At 46.9% G+C, this 21,236-nt stretch overlaps 1 protein-coding gene across 6 annotated transcripts in view; it reads right to left on the minus strand.

Annotated features, from left to right (window-relative positions):
• CTPS1 (CTP synthase 1) overlaps positions 1-21,236 on the minus strand; it is a 223,370-nt gene that overhangs the window by 121,416 nt on the left and 80,718 nt on the right. For all 6 annotated transcript variants that reach the window (XM_063954629.1, XM_063954631.1, XM_063954627.1 and 3 more), the window contains exons 8-9: positions 11,973-12,124; positions 9,285-9,417 (exon numbers count right to left, since the gene is read on the minus strand). In XM_063954629.1, the coding sequence (XP_063810699.1) occupies positions 9,285-9,417; positions 11,973-12,124 (285 nt within the window). The remainder of the gene's footprint in view (positions 1-9,284; positions 9,418-11,972; positions 12,125-21,236) is intronic.

Consider the following 21,236-nt stretch of genomic DNA (forward strand, 5'->3'; position numbering starts at 1 on the left):
ATGAGCACTCTGTAATCACCACAGGAGAGACACCCTTGTCCTTGGATATAGGGTTATCCGCTGATGCATCTGAGGATGCGATCCGGACCATTTGTCCAGCAGATCCCACTGAAGAGTTCTTGCGGGAAATCTGCCGAATGGAATTGCTTCGTAATAAGCCACCATTTTTACCAGGACTCTTGTGCAATGATGCACTGACACTTTTCCTGGTTTTAGGAGGATCCCGATTAGCTCGGATAACTCCCTGGCTTTCTCCACTGGGAGAAACACGTTTTTCTGGACTGTGTCCAGAATCATCCCTAGGAACAGTAGACGTGTCGTCGGAAAAAGCTGCGATTTTGGAATATTTAGAATCCCCTCGTGCTGTCGTAGAACTACTTAAGATAGTGCTACTCCGACCTCCAACTGTTCTCTGGACCTTGCCCTTATCAGGAAAGCGTCCATGTTTCTTTTAAGAAAAATCATCATTCCGGTCATTACCTTGGTAAAGACCCGGGGCGCCGTGGACAATCCAAACGGCCGCGTCTGAACTGATAGTGACAGTTCTGTACCAGGAACCTGAAGTACCCTTGGTGAGAAGGGCAAATTTGGACCTGTAGGTAAGCGTCCCTGATATCCAGTGACACCATATCGTCCCCTACTTCCTGGTTCGCTATCACTGCTCCGAGTGACTCCATCTTGATTTGAACGCTTGTATGTAAGTGTTCAAATATTTCAGATCTCACCGAGCCGGTTGGCTTCAGTACCACAATATAGTGTGGAATACTACCCCTTCCTTGTTGTAAGAAGGGTACTTTGATTATCACCTGCTGGGAATACAGCCTGTGAATTGTGTGAGGGGGAGACGTCTCGAATTTCCAATGTACACCTGGGATATTACATGTAGGATCCCGGAGTTCCCTTGCGAGTGTTGCTGAAACTCTTGAGATGACCCCCTACCGCACCTGAGTCCGCTTGTACGGCCCCAGCGTTATGCTGCGGACTTGGCAGAAGCCGTGAGGAGCTTCTGTTCCTGGGAATGAGCTGCTTGCTGCAGTCTTCTTCCCTTTCCTCTACCCCTGGGCAGATATGACTGGCCTTTGCCCGCCTGCCCGTATGAGGACGAAAGGACTGAGACTGAAAGACTGTGTCCTTTTCTGCCAATATGTGACTCGGGGTAACAAAAGGTGGATTTTTCAGCTGTTGCCATGGCCACCAGGTCCAATGGACCGCCCCTTTATACGGCAATACTTCCATATGCCGTCTGGAATCTGCCTCACCTGACCACTGTCGTGTCTTCGTCTGGCAGATATGTACATCACATTTACTCTTGATGCCAGAATGCAATTATGCCTCTGCGCATCACGCATATATAGAAATGCATCCTTAAAATGCTCTATAGACAATAAAATCCTGTCCCTGTCAAGGGTATCAAAATTTTCAGTCAGGAAATCCGACCAAGCCCCCTCAGCGCTGCACATCCAGGCTGAGGCGATTGCTGGTCGTAGTATAACACCAGTATGTGTGTATATACTGTTATGATATTTTCCAGCTTCCTATCAGCTGGCTCCTTGAGGGCGGCCGTATCTGGAAACGGTAACGCCATGTTTTTTATAAGCGTGTGAGCGCCTTATCCACCCTAAGGTGTGTTTTCCAACTCGCCCTTACTTCTGGCGGGAAAAGGGTATACCGCCCATAACTTTCTATCGGAGGAACCCCACGTATCATCACACACTTCATTTAATTTATCTGATTCAGGCAAAACTACAAGTAGTTTATTCCCACCCTACAAAATACCCTTATTTGTGGTACTTGTGGTATCAGAAATATGTAACACCTCCTTCATTGCCCTTAACATGTAACTTGTGGCCCTAAAGGAAAAAATAAGAATTTACTTACCGATAATTCTATTTCTCATAGTCCGTAGTGGATGCTGGGGACTCCGTCAGGACCATGGGGAATAGCGGGCTCCGCAGGAGACAGGGCACATCTAAAAAAGCTTTTAGGTCACATGGTGCGTACTGGCTCCTTCCCCTATGACCCTCCTCCAAGCCTCAGTTAGGTACTGTGCCCGGACGAGCGTACACAATAAGGAAGGATCTTGAATCCCGGGTAAGACTCATACCAGCCACACCAATCACACCGTACAACTTGTGATCTGAACCCAGTTAACAGTATGATAACAAAACGAAGTAGCCTCTGAAAAGATGGCTCACAACAACAGTAATAACCCGATTTTGTAACAATAACTATGTACAAGCATTGCAGACAATCCGCACTTGGGATGGGCGCCCAGCATCCACTACGGACTATGAGAAATAGAATTATCGGTAAGTAAATTCTTATTTTCTCTAACGTCCTAGTGGATGCTGGGGACTCCGTCAGGACCATGGGGATTATACCAAAGCTCCCAAACGGGCGGGAGAGTGCGGATGACTCTGCAGCACCGAATGAGAAAACTCCAGGTCCTCTTTAGCCAGAGTATCAAATTTGTAAAATTTTACAAACGTGTTCTCCCCTGACCACGTAGCTGCTCGGCAAAGTTGTAATGCCGAGACCCCTCGGGCAGCCGCCCAAGATGAGCCCACCTTCCTTGTGGAGTGGGCCTTTACATATTTAGGCTGTGGCACGCCTGCCACAGAATGTGCAAGTTGGATTGTGCTACAGATCCAACGTGCAATCGTCTGTTTAGACGCAGGAGCACCCATCTTGTTGGGTGCATACAATGTAAACAACGAGTCAGTTTTTCTGACTCCAGCTGTCCTTGAAATATATATTTTTAATGCTCTGACAACGTCCAGTAACTTGGAGTCCTCCAAGTCGCTAGTAGCCGCAGGCACCACAATAGGCTGGTTTAAGTGAAATGCCGAAACCACCTTAGGGAGAAATTGAAGACGCGTCCTCAATTCTGCCCTGTCCGAATGGAATATCAGATATGGGCTCTTGTATGACAAAGCTGCCAACTCTGAAACTCTCCTGGCAGAAGCCAGGGCCAACAGCATGGTTACCTTCCATGTAAGGTATTTTAATTCTACCGATTTTAACGGCTCAAACCAATGAGATTTGAGAAAATTTAGAACCACGTTCAAATCCCACGGTGCCACTGGAGGCACTATTGGGGGTTGTATATGTAGTACACCTTTGACAAAAGTTTGTACTTCAGGCACTGACGCCAATTCCTTCTGGAAGAAAATTGATAAGGCCGAAATTTGAACTTTAATGGACCCCAATTTTAGGCCCATAGACAATCCTGCTTGCAGGAAATGTAAGAATCGACCCAATTGAAATTCTTCCGTTGGAGCCTTCTTGGCCTCACACCACGCAACATATTTTCGCCAAATGCGGTGATAATGTTGTACAGTCACTTCCTTCCTAGCCTTAATCAAGGTAGGAATAACTTCCTCTGGAATGCCCTTTTCTTTTAGAGTCCGGCGTTCAACCGCCATGCCGTCAAACGCAGACGCGGTAAGTCTTGGAACATACAAGGTCCCTGCTGAAGCAGATCCCTTCTCAGAGGTAGAGGCCACGGATCCTCCGTGAGCATCTCTTGAAGTTCCGGATACCAAGTTCTCCTTGGCCAGTCCGGAGCCACCAGTATCGTTCTTACTCCTCTTTTCCGTATAATTCTCAGCACCTTTGGTATGAGAGGCAGAGGAGGGAACACATACACTGATTGGTACACCCACGGTGTTACCAGAGCGTCCACAGCTATTGCCTGAGGGTCTCTTGACCTGGCGCAATACCTGTCCAATTTTTTGTTGAGGCGAGACGCCATCATGTCTACCTTTGATTTTTCCCAACGGTTCACAATCATGTGGAAAACTTCTGGATGAAGTCCCCACTCTCCCGGGTGAAGGTCGTGTCTGCTGAGGAAATCTGCTTCCCAGTTGTCCACTCCCGGGATAAACACTGCTGACAGTGCTATGACATGATTCTCCGCCCAGCGCAGAATCCTTGCCGCTTCTGCCATTGCACTCCTGCTCCTCGTGCCGCCTTGTCGGTTTACGTGGGCGACTGCCGTGATGTTGTCGGACTGGATCAACACCGGCTGACCCTGAAGCAGCGGTTTTGCCAGACTTAGAGCATTGTAGATCGCTCTTAGCTCCAGTATATTTATGTGAAGAGACGTCTCCAGGTTTGACCACACGCCCTGGAAGTTTCTTCCCTTTGTGACTGCTCCCCAACCTCGTAGGCTGGCATCCGTAGTCACCAGGACCCAGTCCTGTATGCCGAATCTGCGGCCCACTAACAGATGGGCAGTCTGCAGCCACCACAGGAGAGACAACCTTGTTCTTGGTGACAGTGCTATCCGCTGATGCATGTGCAGATGCGATCCGGACCATTTGTCCAGCAGATCCCACTGAAATGTCCGTGCATGGAATCTGCCGAATGGAATCGCTTCGTACGAAGCCACCATCTTTCCCAGGACTCTTGTGCATTGATGTACTGACACCGTTCCTGGTTTTAGGAGGTTCCTGACAAGTTCGGATAACTCCCTTGCTTTCTCCTCCGGGAGAAACACCTTTTTCTGAACCGTGTCCAGAATCATTCCCAGGAACAGCAGACGAGTTGTCGGGGTCAATTGAGATTTTGGAAGATTCAGAATCCACCCGTGTTGCTGGAGCACTACCTGGGTTAGTGCTACACCGACTTCCAGCTGTTCTCTGGACTTTGCCCTTATCAGGAGATCGTCCAAGTAAGGGATAATTAATACGCCTTTTCTTCGTAGAAGAACCATCATTTCGGTCATTACCTTGGTAAAGACCCGAGGGGCCGTAGACAAACCAAACGGCATCGTTTGAAACTGATAATGACAGTCTTGTATCACGAACCTGAGATACCCTTGGTGTGAGGGGTAAATTGGGACATGCAGATAAGCATCCTTTATGTCCAGGGACACCATGAAGTCCCCTTCTTCCAGATTCGCTATCACTGCTCTGAGTGACTCCATCTTGAACTTGAATTTCTGTATGTACAGGTTCAAGGATTTCAGATTTAGAATAGGTCTTACCGAACCGTCCGGCTTCGGTACCACAAATAGTGTGGAATAATACCCCTTTCCCTGTTGTAGGAGGGGTACCTTGACTATCACCTGCTGAGAATACAGCTTGTGAATGGCTTCCAAAACCGACGTCCTTTCTGAGGGAGACGTTGGCAAAGCAGACTTTAGGAACCGGCGAGGGGGAAACCTTTCGAACTCCAGCATGTAACCCTGAGATATTATCTGCAGGACCCACGGGTCCACTTGTGAGTGAGCCCATTGATTGCTGAAAATCTTGAGTCGACCCCCCACCGTTCCTGGGTCCGCTTGTAAAGCCCCAGCGTCATGCTGATGGCTTTGTAGAAGCCGGGGCGGGCTTCTGTTCCTGGGCAGGGGCTGCGTGCTGCCCTTTCTTACCCTTTCCTCTGCCTCTCGGCAGATAAGACTGTCCTTTTGGTCGCTTTTTATAGGAGCGAAAGGACTGCGGCTGAAAAGACGGTGTCTTTTTCTGTTGTGAAGGGGTCTGAGGTAAAAAGGTGGATTTGCCGGCAGTTGCCGTGGTCACCAGGTCCGAAAGACCGACCCCAAACAATTCCTCTCCTTTATATGGCAATACTTCCATATGCCTCTTGGAATCCGCATCACCTGACCACTGTCGCGTCCATAAACTTCTTCTAGCAGATATGGACATCGCGCTTACTCTTGATGCTAGAGTACAAACATCCCTCTGAGCATCTCGCATATAAAGAAAAGCATCCTTTAATTGCTCTAGAGTCAATAAAATACTGTCCCTATCCAGGGTCTCAATATTTTCAGTCAGAGAATCCAACCACACTACCCCAGCACTGCACATCCAGGCTGAGGCTATTGCCGGTCGCAGTATAACACCCGTATGTGTGTATATACTCTTCAGTGTAGTTTCCAGCCTCCTATCTGCTGGATCCTTGAGGGCGGCCGTATCAGGAGACGGCAACGCCACTTGCTTTGATAAACGTGTGAGCGCCTTATCCACCTTAGGGGGTGATTCCCAGCGCGCCCTAACCTCTGGTGGGAAAGGGTATAATGCCAACAACTTCTTTGAAATTAGCATTTTTCTATCGGGGGTAACCCACGCTTCATCACACACATCATTCAATTCCTCTGATTCTGGGAAAAATACCGGTAGTTTTTTCACCCCCCACATAATACCCCTTTTTGAGGTACCAGTAGTATCAGAGAGCTGCAAAGCCTCCTTCATTGCCGTGATCATATAACGTGTGGCCCTATTGGAAAATACGTTTACTTCCTCACCGTCGACACTAGATTCATCTGTGTCGGTACCCGTGTCGACTGACTGAGGTAAGGGACGTTTTACAGCCCCTGACGGTGTCTGAGATGCCTGAACCGGTACTAACTGGTTTGCCGGGCGTCTCATTTCGTCAACTGACTTTTGTAATGTGCTGACATTATCACGTAATTCCATAACCAAAGCCATCCATTCCGGTGTCGACTCCCTAGGGGGTGACATTACCATCATCGGCAATTGCTCTGCCTCCACACCAACTTCGTCCTCATACATGTCGACACACACGTACCGACACACACAGCAGCCACACAGTGAATGCTCTATTGAAGACAGGACCCTCCTAGCCCTTTGGGGAGACAGAGGGAGAGTTTGCCAGCACACACCAAAAGCGCTATACTGTATATAACAACCCTAGAAGGTGTTGTTTCTATATATGCGCTCTCAATATATAATTATAATCGCCAATTTATGCCCCCCCTCTCTTTGTTACCCTGTTTCTGTAGTGCAGTGCAGGGGAGAGTCGTGGGAGCCTTCCTCACCAGCGGAGCCGTGCAGGAAAATGGCGCCGAGTGCTGAGGAGAATAAGCTCCGCCCCTTTTTCGGCGGGTTTTTCTAATAAACTGGCCTGGGTTAAATACATACATATAGCCTTAATGGCTATATGTGATGTATTTATTTGCCTCTAAGGTACTCTATATTGCTGCCCAGGGCACCCCCAGCAGCGCCCTGCACCCTCCGTGACCGAGATCAGTGAGCCGTGTAGCAACAATGGCGCACAGCTGCAGTGCTGTGCGCTACCTCTATGAAGACTGAAGTCTTCTGCCGCCTGTTTCCGGACCTCCGTTCTGCCGTTCTTCAGCGTCTGTAAGGGGGATCGGCGGCGCGGCTCCGGGACGAACCCCAGGCTGACCTGTGTTCCGACTCCCTCTGGAGCTCAGTGTCCAGTAGCCTAAGACTTCAATCCTCCTGCAGGCAGGTGAGTTGCAAGTCTCTCCCCTAAGTCCCTCGTTGCAGTGCTCCTGTCGCCAGCAGGAGACACTGATTAGAAACCTAAAAAAAAACTTTTCTAACCAGCTCTTTAAGAGAGCCACCTAGATTGCACCCTCTCGGACGGGCACAAAAACCTAACTGAGGCTTGGAGGAGGGTCATAGGGGGAGGAGCCAGTACGCACCATGTGACCTAAAAGCTTTTTTAGATGTGCCCTGTCTCCTGCGGAGCCCGCTATTCCCCATGGTCCTGACGGAGTCCCCAGCATCCACTAGGACGTTAGAGAAATACGTTTGTTTCTTCACCGTCGACACTGGGGTCAGTGTCCGCGTCAGTGTCTGTCGACCGACTGAGGTAAATGGGCGTTTTTACAAGCCCCTGACGGTGTCTGAGACGCCTGGACCGATACTAATTTGTCCGCCGGCTGTCTCATGTCGTCAACCGGCTTGCAGCGTGTTGACATTATCACGTAATTCCCTAAATAAGCCATCCATTCCGGTGTCGACTCCCTAGAGAGTGACATCACCATTACAGGCAATTTTCTCCGTCTCCTCACCAACATTTTCCTCATACATGTCGACACACACGTACCGACCTACTGCACACACACAGGGAATGCTCTGATAGAGGACAGGACCCACTAGCCCTTTGGGGAGACAGAGGGAGAGTTTGCCAGCACACACCAAAAACGCCATAATGTATATAACAACCCTAGAAGGTGTTGTTTCTATATATATGCGCTCTTAATATATAATTATATCGCCAATTTATGCCCCCCTTCTCTTTAACCCTGTTTCTGTAGTGCAGGGGAGAGTGGGAGCCTTCCTCACCAGCGGAGCTGGTCAGGAAAATGGCGCTGAGTGCTGAGGAGAATAAGCTCCGCCCCTTTCTCGGCGGGTTTTTCTCCCGGTTATTAGGAAAACTGGCCTGGGTTAAATACATACATATAGCCTTAATGGCTATATGTGATGTATTTATTTGCCTCTAAGGTAATCTATATTGCTGCCCAGGGCGCCCCCAGCAGCGCCCTGCACCCTCCGTGACCGAGATCAGTGAGCCGTGTAGCAACAATGGCGCACAGCTGCAGTGCTGTGCGCTACCTTCATGAAGACTGAGAAGTCTTCTGCCGCCTGTTTCCGGACCTCCGTTCTGCCGTTCTTCAGCGTCTGTAAGGGGGATCGGCGGCGCGGCTCCGGGACGAACCCCAGGCTGACCTGTGTTCCGACTCCCTCTGGAGCTCAGTGTCCAGTAGCCTAAGACTTCAATCCTCCTGCACGCAGGTGAGTTGCAAGTCTCTCCCCTAAGTCCCTCGTTGCAGTGATCCTGTCGCCAGCAGGAATCACTGATTAGAAACCTAAAAAAAAACTTTTCTAAACAGCTCTTTAAGAGAGCCACCTAGATTGCACCCTCTCGGACGGGCACAAAAACCTAACTGAGGCTTGGAGGAGGGTCATAGGGGGAGGAGCCAGTACACACCATGTGACCTAAAAGCTTTAGATGTGCCCTGTCTCCTGCGGAGCCCGCTATTCCCCATGGTCCTGACGGAGTCCCCAGCATCCACTAGGACGTTAGAGAAATGATGCCAGTGTGCTGAGGGAGATAGCCCCGCCCCTTTTTCGGCGGACTTTTCTCCCGCTTTTTTATGGATTCTGGCAGGGGTAATTTATCACATATATAGCCCTGGGACTATATATTGTGATGATTTGCCAGCCAAGGTGTCTTATATTGCCCTCAGGCCCCCCCCCCCCCCCAGAGAATGTAGCCAGTTTGCAGGTTTCACCAATTTTCATAAGCATGTAGCCTATACATTCATGAGAAACTTGTGCCTCATGAATAAGTCAGGTAATGCTCAGTGAGATCACTGGTTCCAAGCAAACAAATAGGTGTAATTGGAGAAACAACGAGAACTGGAACTGGAGAAAGGCTTTGTTTTTCACCAGTGTCCATGCACTAATATTGCAAGCATTTGCTCAAATTTGAAGCCCTTAGACAAATTAGAACAGTATTCATCATTACAAAGACTAAATTGGTGCAAAGCCTATGTTATTTACCTTGATCTCCAAACGATGGTTTATAGCCAATGCAGAATGTTCTAGAGCTTTGATAACAGATGCATATGAATCAGAAAATTTGGTGTACTTTCCCACCAAAGCAATGCTACAGGACTCCAGCAAGCGGTCATACCTGCACAAATAGAATGTGTTAAGAAGTTACTGTACATAGAAGAATTACTATGCAAGGGGACAGATTTCTGTTGAACCTAAAAGCCAGAGTTTCTCAAACACTACCCTTACAGTCCAAGTTTTAAGGATATCTACGCTGAGTTCAGATGGCTAAATCAAGTTGACTGAGGTACAAATTAAGTAACCTGTGCTCAAGCATAGATATTCTTAAAACTGGACTGTAATGTTGAAGTTTGGGAAAATATGCTGTTTGATTCCAATTTTTTTACAAATGCACTCCTGCACCTAACTAGCATTTTTACTTGTGTAATGTGCAATAAAGCGGCGTATAACCAAGGAACGGTTTTCATTTGTGTAAATCAGTTCTAAAGACGGGTGTAGTATGCGTTATCAGCAGGTGAGATCTTGGCGGTCAGTATCCAGACGCCAGGATCCAGGCCGCAGAATGGCACTGGGAGGGGGGGGGGGTAAGCGCAATAAGCCCCTTGTCTCCTGACCGCCGGTCACATAACTACATCCCCTGAAGACAGCTATGATATCCCCTTTTATACAAGTAAGATTTGCACTTCTTGAAAAGTGAACACATGTATCAAAATACAACAAGATGAATTTGTACTGTCTTTTTTACAATGTGCTATATTTGAACAAGTCTGTTAGTATGAACCCCAGTAGGGTTCTAGGAACCATTAGACACAGTTCATGGATAGGACCATGACCTACTAGAAACAGGGGATGCGGTAGCATCTGCTTACTGTCATCTGGGGGAGAGGTGCAGAGAACTAATCTTTTTTTTTTTCCCCTGCATCTCAGCCCCTATACAGTAGCGCAGTATGTATGTATGTATGTATGTATGTATGTATGTATGTATATATATATATATATATATATATATATATATATATATATATATATATATATATATATATATATATATATATATATATACATATACATACATACACACATACAGAAGTATCTTTATCTTGCGCCAACTCAGAAGCGGCACACTGGGAGAGGTCTTTGTTGGAAAACCTCAAACACATGCAGAGAGAACATAAATTCCCAAGTGCGCTAATAGTGAAATGTAGTTACACATCTTCCAGCGGTTAATTCGTCGGAAAATGTAGACTGGAGGATATTTAGATCTGGGGACCTGTAACAGACACCCCTCACCAAAAAGTCACCCAAACAAGAGGCCAATTAATAAAAAGTTTTTTTTAATAACATATATTTGATCATATGAATTTTGGTACACAATTCAAGATAAAATTGTATCAATAAAACACAGCCACAACCAACATGTTTGTAGGATGGATTCTAGATACTCCCTCACCTTTTTCAATCCATCCTACAAACATGTTGGTTGTGGCTGTGTTTTATTGATACAATTTTATCTTGAATTGTGTACCAAAATTCATATGTTCAAATATATGTTATTAAAAAAAACTTTTTATTAATTGGCCTGTTGGCCTCTTGTTTGGGTGACTTTTTGGTGAGGGGTGTCTGTTACAGGTCCCCAGATCTAAATATCCTCCAGTCTACATTTTCCGACGAATTAACCGCTGGAAGATTTGTGTAACTACATTTCACTATTAGCGCACTTGGGAATTTATGTTCTCTCTATATATATATATATATATAAATAAAAGCAGCTGAGCCAGTTATCTGCCTCCTCCTCACCCACATCATCTGCAGCCCCAGCACCGACATTTCCTCCTCCCGGTCACCACACTGCTCAATCCACCCTGCCGGATGGATTCATCATCATCTCCCCTGATGCCTCCGTTCCGAGTGCTGCAAGACCATATCATGGTTTCTGCATCCGTTTCTTTGTTACTGCTGCTAAATCTGCATTTCTCTCTCCCCATACCACTTCACTCTCCCCGGTCCCTACCAACCCCTCCCATCCGCCCAGTCCCTATCTGCCACTACCCCGCCTCTCTCTCTCCAGTCCCTACCTGCCCCAACCCTCCCGTCCTCTTTTTTTCTCCCCCAGTCCCTATCTGCTCCTACCCCACGTTCGCACTCTCCAGCCCCAGCAAGTGTGAAACAGTCAGATCAGTATTTTTTTATATTAGCAGCAGCAGGTTAGGAGGTGTAACATCGCCCTGTAGTATCACTTTCACCTGTTTCAGCTTGCAGCACACACAAGTCATGTGGTCTGTCTGCGCTCCCTAGTGGCCACAGGCGCACATAACAGAAGTGAGGAGCAGCGTTAACCTTTTATTGTAGTGGATATATATTATACAAGTAGCGAGATTTTGAAGATATAACCACAGAATACTTAATTGTAGTGCACAGGTTTTTTCTCTTCTTTGGATTAAAATATCAGTACAATTTATTTTCCAGTTTTAATACAGAAGAAAAATATGTTGAAATGTAAATTTTAGGTCTCACCAAGTTCTACATTTGTACCTTTTAATGTGTATTTTCCCCTATCGGCAGATTTTATAACTAAATATTTTTTTCCACAGAATCCTTCACTCAACAGTATTAATATTGCTGAATGCTGCTTCAGGCATACACCTTGCTGGCTTGGGCTATGAATGCTCTCACCTATCTGCCATTTCTTTCCACTTCATCAACAACCTGCGGGGTTGGCGCCCAATGGTAAGATCCAATCGTTGGCGAAAATATTCCACCACTCCCTGCTCCTCCAGCAAGAGTGGGACTCTGTATAGAGAGGAAACATCATGCACGCAGATAACCTAGGAAACATTAAAATGTGACTTTTTTATAACATTTTTATTAAGACATTTCAGATAATTACAGTTGCATAACAGCAAAGGTACATACAAAGAATCATATTATGAAACAATTTTTGATGAGAGGAGGGAAGCCCATTATGTGTGCACCCTACTACGGGTTAATATATTCAATTAGGATCGGATCCATTCCAACATGCATTTGTCGGAATGGATCCGACAACCCCTATTCAATTTCTTTTAAAAAGTCGAATTGAGATGAGGGACCCAAAAGAGTAGAGGGGGAGGGGCGCGGGGAGACCAGCAGGGACAGCCGCGGGCAGACGGAGGAGAGGCAGCGTTACAGTAGCGCTGCAGGAGGATGTCACACAGCCGCCAGACCTCACGGCAGTGTCCACCCGGCTCCAGCAAGCGTGACCTCATCTGTCCCTATTTCTGCGGCCTACTTATAAACCACAGGTTAAAAGAGTGAAGCCTGTGGTTAAAACTGTTACTATCTGGCCTGATGGTGCAATGATGAGGTTGCAGGATATGTTGGAATTTACAAATTGGGAATTGCTTATTGAAGAGAGAGTTTGATCAATGGATCAATTGAGATTGATTTATTGGCTTCTCTGATTTTTTGTTATATTAACACATGCACAGAGAGTGTTACGGTGAGAAAGGAAATAAAACTTTTTCCAATGAGAAACCTTGGTTAAATGGGGAGGTTCGTGCTCTGATTAGAGCTAGGGACAGAGCTTTTAGGGCTGGTGATCAGGCTGCTTTAAGACTTGCTAGGGCACAACTTAGGGTAGGCATTAAAAAGGCGAAAATGAGCTACTTGAAAAAAAAATTAAGATCTTAGTAGCCTGAATAAGAATTCTAGGAGTCTGTGGCAGATGATATATGAAGTGACGGGGTGTAAAGTTAAGAAGCATGACTATGGTGTGACTAGTAAGGCACTGGTGGAGGATTTAAACATTTTATTGTAGATTTGAGGAGAGTAAGAGGGGTGTTTTGGGGTGCCACACCCTGCACCTAGATATAGCGCTAGGGACCCCAAATATACAGAGACGCCTTGATGCGGCTTTGGGGCTTATTCACACATTTGCGCAAATATGTGTAACGAAGATCTCTGAATTCTATTATCATGTGGAATTTATATCTGGTTACGGTTATCATTCAGGGTGCTGGGGGAAACGCCTTTTTTCCTTTCTTATATTCACTGTTCACTTATGACTGTGCATCAGCGGACGCATTAGTTAAATTGATTAAATTTGCGGACGATATTGCCGTAGTTGGGTTAATTAGTGGCGATGACGAGCTGGCGTATAGGACGGAAGTTGCGAAGCTAGTCGATTGGAGTAATGAAAATCATTTATTTTTAAATAGTGGGAAGACAAAAGAACTGATTATTGATTTTAGAAGAAGGCAGTCGCTGAAATCACCAGTGTTTGTTGGTGATCAGGACGTGGAAATGGTTACTTAATTCCGTTTCTTGGGCATTCAGATTTCGTCATGTTTGACTTGGTCTGAGCACCTGCTACTGATAGGAAAAAAGGCTCAACAACGACTTTTCTTCCTGCGGCGTTTAAGGGCAGCAGGTGTTGGTGCGCAGACCATGTTACATTTTTACAGGTGCTCGATTGAGAGCATTCTTAGTTATGGGATCGTGGCATGGTATGGAGGCTGCACTTTAAAAGATCGATGGGCATTAGAAAGGATAAGGAAAACGGCAAGTAAAATCATTGGTATGCCATTGCCTAGCTTTGATGATTTGTATAGGTGTAGGGTTTTAAGCAAAGCCAGGTGTATTTTACTAGATAGCGCGCATCCTTTTAGTATGCTTTTTGACAAACTTCCATCTCGAAAGAGGTTTCGTACTTGGTTAACTCGTACCAACCGTTTTAGGGTTAGTTTTATCCCATCTGCTGTACGCATGTTAAATGAATGATTTATTTTTATGTTTGTTTTATGTTGTCGCCTGCCACTACTTGATGCCCTGTACAATTGTAATTTCGTCTGTCAACTTGTTTTGGCTGATGACAATAAACTTGAACTTGGAGCCAGGTGGACGCTGCCGTGAGCGGCACGGCTGAGAGACATGCTGCTGCAGCTCTGTATGCCCGCGGCTGTCCCCCGTCTCCCTGCGGCTCCCCCCTCTCCTCCTCTGGGTCCCACATCTCAGTCCGACATTTTTTTATGTCGGACTGAGATGGTCAGAAATGGGGCCAAATCCTGTCGAATTTGGCCCCGTTTCACTCAAAAGTAATTGAATCGGCAGCTATCCCGCCATTTCACGTACTATTCAACAAGTCGAATTCCACGACTTGTCAAATAAAAACTGCTGGGACTGAATAGGTCGAATCACAATTCGACCTTAAAAAGCCGAAAACTGCAGTCTTTTCGACAGACGGCAGTTTTCGACACCAATTGAATATACCCCTTAATGGCTGTTTATTTGGAATGACTTCCATGTATCTGTACTCTGTCAGTACTATATGGTTGTACATTATCTTTTGGTATGTTTCTCTGGACCAACCCATGTCAAAATGTTGGTGGACTGTGGGGTGATGGTGGCTTACAGGGAGCTGGCACTTTAAATAATCTAAGAAGTGACACAGGCTCCTCTCCCTCTATCCCCCATCACCCCTCAGTTATGAATTAGCCAAGAGGAGATGGGAAGAGGAGAACAGAAACTGTACATGGGAAGAGAGCATATAACTATTAAACATAGCAGAACAACAAGGAAGGCAAGAGAACAGCGACGGGCGGGCGGCCATTGTCCCCTATGGCTTCCGAAAAAGGGATTTATCAGTAAGTACCAAAATCCTCCTTTTTCGGTCAGCCACTAGAGGACACTGGCACATCTTCAAGACCGTGGGGACGTCCCAAAGTTTCCCCTCTGGGCGGGAGATCGCTGAGGACCTTGCAAAACAAGACGGCCAAACAGTGAACATGAAGCCGCAAAAGTGTGAAACTTGTAGAATTTAGCAAATGTATGAATACTAGACCAAGTTGCTCCACGACAGAGTTGAGACGTGGTAGCCCCCTACTAGTGGCCCACGAAGACCCAACTGAATGCGTAGTGGGCAGCAATGGATACTGGCGGTCGCCTAGACTGGTGGAGATAGGCCTGACGAACAGTCAACTTAATCCAGAGGGCCAGGGTCTGCTTGGTAGCAGGCCACCCGCGACTAGGAACATCATAAAGCATCAGACTACCTGAAAGGCGCAGTCCGCTTTACGTTAATCTTCAAGGTTCTCACTACATCCAGAGAAGAAGGTATCCCAGAATCGTACTGCAAAGATGGAACCACAATAGGGTGATGTAAAAAGCCGACATGACCTTGGAAAGGAAAGAAGCATGTGTTCTCAACTCCGCCAGATCAGGATGAAAAATCAAAAAGTCCCCCCGACTGCAAGACAAGGCACTTATTTCAGAAACCCTCCGTGCTGAAGCAATGGCGAGTATAAAAGCAGTCTAAGTAAACCACGTAAGATATCGAAAGTCAGCTTCTTCAAAAGGTTCAAAACAGGTTGACTGTAGAAATTCCAGCACCAGATTTAAATCCCAAGGAGCTGTAGGTGGAACAAAAGGAGGTTGTAACCGTAGAACCCCTTGTAGAAAGGTTTGCAGATCCGACAAAAAAATTGATAAAGCAGATACCTGAACCTACAGGGATAATAGACGAAGTCCGGAATCCAATCCTGTTTGAACAAACATTAAGAACCCGATGGAAATCCTCTTCGATCACACCAAGCTATATAGGATTGCCAGATGCGATGGTAATGGGCTGCCGTAACCGGTTTTCATGCATGCAACCATTGTGGGGATCACACATTCCGGAATTCCTTTTCTTTTGAGGATGTCTGCCTCAATAGCCATCCCGTTAAACGTAGCCGTGGTAAATCAGAATGCACGAAAGGCCCTTGTTGGAGTACATACGGACGCAGAGGAAAAGCTCAAGGATCGTCCGCTAGAAGAAAGCGCAAGTCTGAATACCAAGCCCTCCGAGGCCAATCTGAAGTCACAAGGATCACCGTGATTGACTCCAGTTTGATTCTCTTGAGAATTTGAGACAACAGAGGGAACGGAGGAAACGCTTCCGCTTGAGGATCCCGGGATCTGGAGATGTATCTTAGAAGTGGAGGATTGAGACGGCATGCCATGAGATTCGCGTCTGGACACCCCCAGCGTTGTATCAAATCGCTGAACACCTCCGGGTGAAGTGCCCATTCCCACGGATGTAGATCCTGACGGCTGAAGTAGTCTGCTTCCCAATTGTCCACTTCTGGAATTACTACTGCCGAGAGAATTACTGCATTGCGTTCTGCCCATTGGACACCTCTCGCATTGCCTGGAGACTAAGTTCCTCCTTGTTTGTTTTTTAGTACGCTACAGCAGTCGCGTTGTCTGAGTGTATTTTACCGCCTTGGATCGAAGAATGTGGGTGGCTTGTACCAGCGCATTGTAGATCGCTCTCAGTTCCAAAACATTTATTGGCAACAGCGATTCTTGTGGATAACAGTGGCCCTGAAGATAGGAGTCCAACACAACCGCGCCCCATCCACTGAGGCTGGCTTCCGTCGTGAGGAGCGTCCAGTCCTACACACCGAACTGCCTGCAGGCAGTGAGATTGCACAGCTGGAGCCAAAGAAGCAAAAGTCGTGTCTCCGGAGTTAGACGAACTAACTGTTGAACGTGTAGATGCGACCCCGACCACTGATGTAACAGGTCCAGCTGGAAAGGACGTGAATAAAAACGTCTGATCTCCAGAGTTTCGAAAGCAGCTACCATCTACCCAAGCAGACAAATGCATAAATGGACTGATACCCATCGTGGCTTGAGAACAGCCCAGACCAGTTTCTGTATACTCAGAGCTTTGTCTTGTGGCAGAAAAACTGTATATTGGTGTCCAGGATCACACCGAGAAACTGGAGACACTGTGACGGCTAAAGGTTGGATTTCCGAAAACAGATTATCCATCCATGTTTTACCAACACATTGTATGTTAATAGAGTATGCTCCAGAAAATGATTTAAATGATTTCAGGTTCAGGATGGGTCTTACCGTACCGTCTGGTTTTGGAACTACGAAAAGATTGGAATAGTAACCCTTTTTCCGTTGACTCAGTGGTATCGGCATTAGCACAGCTGATTCTACTAAGGTCCGTATTGCACCTTGAAGGGCTTTGTCCAGAAGGATGGGAAGACTTGTAAAATATTTTTTTGGCTGTAGAACTTTGAAATCTAACTTGTACCCTTGGGAGATGATGTTGCGAATCCACGCATTGCCGGATATTTTGAACCAGGCATCCTGAAAATTTCGAAGCCACGCTCCCACCGTACCAGTGTCCCGATGGGAAGGGAGAACGTCATGCCTCGATCTTTTCTGTAGGCTTCGAGTCTTGATGAAGAGCAGCCTCTACCTCGCAAGGGTGAAAGCTCTTCCACGTCCTCTAAAAGGTTGAGTGGAACTAAAGCAGAGGTTCTCAAACTCGGTCCTCGGGAGCCCACACAGTGCATGTTTTGCAGGTAACCCAGCAGGTGCATAGGTGTATTAATTACTCACTGACACATTTTAAAAGGTCCACAGGTGGAGCTAATTATTTCACTTGCGATTCTGTGAGGAGACCTGCAAAACATGCACTGTGTGGGCCCCCGAGGACCGAGTTTGAGAACCTCTGAACTAAAGGATCGAAAGGAGGTTCCAGTATAAGAGCGTATAGACTGTGGTGGAAGGGTCGCTAATAAGGTAGATTTACCACCCGTAGCTTGTAGAATTAACGTGTCTAGTTCTTTTCCAAAAAGAATGTCACCTGTAAACCGAAGTGCCTCCGCCGCTCTTTTTGACTCCGTGTCTACTTTCCATGACCCCAGCCAAAGGGCTCTTCTGGCTGCAATAGCTGCTGCTGAGATCCTAGAGTTAACTTGTACGATATCTCTAGGTGCATCTCCTAAGTATATAGCTGATTCTTTAATGTGTTCCGCTAGGATAACTTCTTCTGCTAACGGAACTCCCTCTTGTAAATCTTTAATCAACTTAGCGGTCCAATGCCCCACTGCCTTGTTCACCCAGGAATTCACCAAGGTTGGTCTAAGTGCAACCCCAGTGGCCGAATAGATGGACTTAAACATGGTGTCCAACTTACTGTCAGAAGGGTCTTTCAAAGAAGTTGCTCCCGGATCAGGTAATGCTGTTTCCTTTGACAACCTGGAAAGAAAGAGGAGTCCACTCGAGGGGACTCCTCCCATTTGTCAGTCATAGCCGATGGAAACAGATAAGTACTAAGGAATCTTTTGGGCATCTGAAATCGCTTGTCCGTGTTTTTCCAAGCCTCCATCAGATGATCAGCCAGCTTCCTTGAAAAAGGATACATGACCGAACGACGGTGTTGTAGTCTCGGAAATGTTGAAAATTTGTCTTATAGCTAAAATAAGAGGTACAACCCCATGAGAATGTTCTGGTAGAACTTCGTCAGCTGCGTCTGTAATTTCGCCCAACTCACGATAGTCCGCCTCTGCTTCATCCTGAGAGAGAAGTTCTTCTCCGGATTCATCGGAATGAGGAATTAAGGGCACTGGACGTTTCGTAGCCTTGGACACTGTCCGCGGCTGTTTACTGGACGAGTCCAAGCGTTTTGTGAGACCCTCTACCAACCTGGCTTATCCTGACACTCAAGGTGGTTCTGTAGCAATAGAAGGTACATCACTTTGAGGAATCTCCCAAACAGTCTCACGAGTCTTCCGTAAAGCAGCCACCTCAGTATGTAATTGTGAGATGGCTCCTGTTAGCGCTATCGCCCAGGGGGGAAAATTAGCTTCTTGGGACGGGTTAACTAACGTAACCTCCAAAGCACATGCCTCACAGAGGAAGGAATCATCCATGTGAGCTTTTTTGTTACACTTCGCACAGATGAACAATTTTTGTGATGCCTTATTCGCTGGTCCCTTGCCTGCCATTTTAGAGACACATACAATTTTCCACTAGCACTCTCAATAATATAGAGAAAGAGAGAGAGAGAAAGAGGGGTAAGTCAGAAGGACAGAGGGGAGGAATTTGACCGACTTTCCTATTCTAAATCCCCTCAGCCACCAGCCTGTAGTTTGTGCAGGCTTTTAAGTTTCTGGCAGTCTGTAGCAATGTGCAACTGTCTCTGCTCTACATTGAAGATTCCTGAGGAGAAAGAAACAATTGCTGCCATTAATGAGCTGCCTAGCTGAGGAAGGAGTTTGACAAACAGGTTGAAAACCCGCCAACTCTGCCCCCATCCCCTATGCAGGGGCACCAATCTCACCAGGTCCTCGCCATTTTGAGTGGGTGCCTCAATTAAACAATAAGCTCATGTCCTCCTTCCCCTCTATAAATTAGACTTTAGCCTTACTGCACTGGAGTGCTGGACTCTCTCTCCAGTTCCAGATTAAGTTTGTGTTTAATGCCGATAAATACTGCCACGCTGTGTAATGTCAGCACGGCAGTCCAGGGAGATGGCTACTACATACATGATACCGGCGCTGCGGGGGACGCGGCCGCTCCATAATGTACAGAGGAACTACTCATTCCCCCCACGCCGCTGTGCAGTTGTTGCGGACCAGACACAGCGGGGAGAGGAGTACAAACTGGAAGAGGGCGCCACACTCTTCCCCCACACTGCCGTACTGTGTACTGTCAGCGCCGCAGTGCAGGAAGACCTCAACGCTGTCGCAGGAGAGATAGCTGGGAGCAGACACGCACTATTTCCCTATGCTGCCACGCTATGTCCGTCAGCGCAGCAGGAGTTCCACCATTATCGCTGCCAGTGTGACTGGGCAGATGAGGGGATGGAGGCCAGCCGCTGTGCCTACAAGGAGGCTCACTCACCAAACCGGAGCCTCAGCATGCGGCTGTTTTGGGAGGAACAGTGCTTCCCTGGCTAAGCGCTTTTCTCCTGTGCAGCTTGCTGCTGGTGTGTGACCCGGACCCCACTTCTCTGGATAAGTGGTGAAGGGTTCCTGAGGATAAGGGAACTAAGTCCCAAGAAACAAGAAATAAAAAATAAAAAATAAGATTTTACTTACCGGTAAATCTATTTCTCGTAGTCCGTAGTGGATGCTGGGGACTCCGTAAGGACCATGGGGAATAGACGGGCTCCGCAGGAGACAGGGCACTTTAAGAAATTACTAGGAATACTGGTGTGCACTGGCTCCTCCCTCTATGTCCCTCCTCCAGACCTCAGTTAAGGAAACTGTGCCCGAAAGAGCTGACAGTACAAGGAAAGGATTTTGGAATCCAGGGTAAGACTCATACCAGCCACACCAATCACATCGTATAACTCGTGATAAACTTACCCAGTTAACAGTATGAACAACAACAACAACAGAGCATCAGACCAACCTGATGCAACCATAACATAACCCTTATGTAAGCAATAACTATATACAAGTATTGCAGAAGAAGCCCGCACTTGGGACGGGCGCCCAGCATCCACTACGGACTACGAGAAATAGATTTACCGGTAACTAAAATCTTAATTTTCTCTAACTTCCTAGTGGATGCTGGGGACTCCGTAAGGACCATGGGGATTATACCAAAGTTCCCAACGGGCGGGAGAGTGCGGATGACTCTGCAGCACCGAATGAGCAAACACAAGGTCCTCCTAAGCCAGGGTATCAAACTTGTAGAATTTTGCAAAAGTGTTTGAACCCGACCAAGTAGCTGCTCGGCAAAGCTGTAATGCCGAGACCCCTCGGGCAGCCGCCCAAGAAGAGCCCACCTTCCTTGTGGAATGGGCTTTTACTGACTTTGGAGGCGGCAATCCAGCCGCAGAATGAGCCTGCTGAATCGTGTTACAGATCCAGCGAGCAATAGTTTGCTTTGAAGCAGGAGCACCCAGCTTGTTGGATGCATACAGGATAAACAGCGACTCAGTTTTCCTGACTCCAGCCGTTCTGGCTACATAAACCTTCAAAGCCCTGACTACCTCTAGTAACTTGGCATCCTCCAAGTCACGAGTAGCCGCAGGCACAATAGGTTGGTTCAAATGAAAAGATGACACCACTTTTGGCAGAAATTGCGGACGAATCCGTAATTCTGCCCTGTCCATATGGAAAACCAGATAGGGGCTTTTATGTGACAAAGCCGCCAATTCTG

Source organism: Pseudophryne corroboree, chromosome 2, assembly GCF_028390025.1.
Source record: "Pseudophryne corroboree isolate aPseCor3 chromosome 2, aPseCor3.hap2, whole genome shotgun sequence".
Taxonomy (NCBI): Eukaryota; Metazoa; Chordata; class Amphibia; order Anura; family Myobatrachidae; genus Pseudophryne; species Pseudophryne corroboree.